The sequence below is a fragment of the Gavialis gangeticus genome, unplaced genomic scaffold (assembly GCF_001723915.1).
Source record: "Gavialis gangeticus isolate Ggan-Ray unplaced genomic scaffold, GavGan_comp1, whole genome shotgun sequence".
Lineage (NCBI taxonomy): Eukaryota > Metazoa > Chordata > Crocodylia > Gavialidae > Gavialis > Gavialis gangeticus.
In genome coordinates, this window is record NW_017729024.1 from 152573672 (window position 1) to 152574761 (window position 1090).

General features: G+C 44.0%; 1 protein-coding gene across 2 annotated transcripts in view; it reads right to left on the reverse strand.

The window, feature by feature from the left end:
- NNT (nicotinamide nucleotide transhydrogenase) overlaps positions 1-1090 on the reverse strand; it is an 81130-nt gene that overhangs the window by 17195 nt on the left and 62845 nt on the right. For both annotated transcript variants that reach the window (XM_019517892.1, XM_019517893.1), the window contains one exon: positions 901-1060. In XM_019517892.1, the coding sequence (XP_019373437.1) occupies positions 901-1060 (160 nt within the window). The remainder of the gene's footprint in view (positions 1-900; positions 1061-1090) is intronic.

Sequence of the window (1090 nt, forward strand, 5' to 3'; positions counted from 1 at the left end):
AGTGCTGAGAAAATGGCAGCAGTGTGCTTTTGAACTAAAAACTTCTAAGTCAGGGTTTTTCAACTTTTTTTCGATCATTGTACCCCCAGGCAGCTGGACATCAAGTAGGGGGGAGGAGGGGAAGGATGCACAGCTGGGCACCAAGCAAGTTTCCCCTGCATTCGACCAGGCACTCCCGCAGGGCAGGGGAAGCTCACACACAGCAGCTGCTCACACATACCTCCTACGGCCTGCTCAAGTATCCCCCCAGGGTACATATACCTGTAGTTAACAACCCCTGTTCTAAGTGTTTTAATTCATAAGTGGGCCATTGACATTTTCTGTGCACTGATGTACATTTTGCCACTTACACACCTGCACACATCACAGCACCAGGTGCTTTTCTAAGTGCCCAGCACTGTGGTGCATACATGTGTAAAAATGTGCAAGAGTTTAGGTTTAATTTTGTTTTGATTAGACTTGGTCCTCTGCATCATTTGCAGTCACAACCATTCGACACTCAGGTACCAAAGAAGGAACAAAGGCTACCACTATTTTCACATCCAAGCTATAGAAACCTTATTACCATTAGAATCTGTACTGTGGTAGTGCCTGGAAGTCCCAGACCAGGATGCTGTTATGCAAGGTGATGGCTACAAATGCACAGTGAGGAACAGACCCTGCCCTGAAAAGCTCACAAGCTAAACAAATAAGACAAAGGGTGAGAGGACAAAAATAGGCAGAAAAAGGTGAAATCACTTGACAAAGTTCATGCAGATGCTTTAGTAGTCGAAGTGGGCACAAAACCAAAAATCTCACACCTTACTGTCTTGACCATGCAACCTCCACTTACAATTGTAAATAATATAATTCATAACCTGGTGACATTCCTTGAATCTCACATAATATTCTCTCTCTTACCTGGGGTAACGATAATGTTATTTGCCTCCTTTATCATTTCAACAGCATTCTCCAGGTTGATTTCTGTGTGAGTGCCAGTAATTTCCATGGGCTTTCCACCAGCTGTGGAAGTGGTACCATAGCCACCCAGGATCACATTAGCAAGAGAACGGTTCATGGCCTGGGGGGGAAAAAAAAAAAAAAAAAAAAA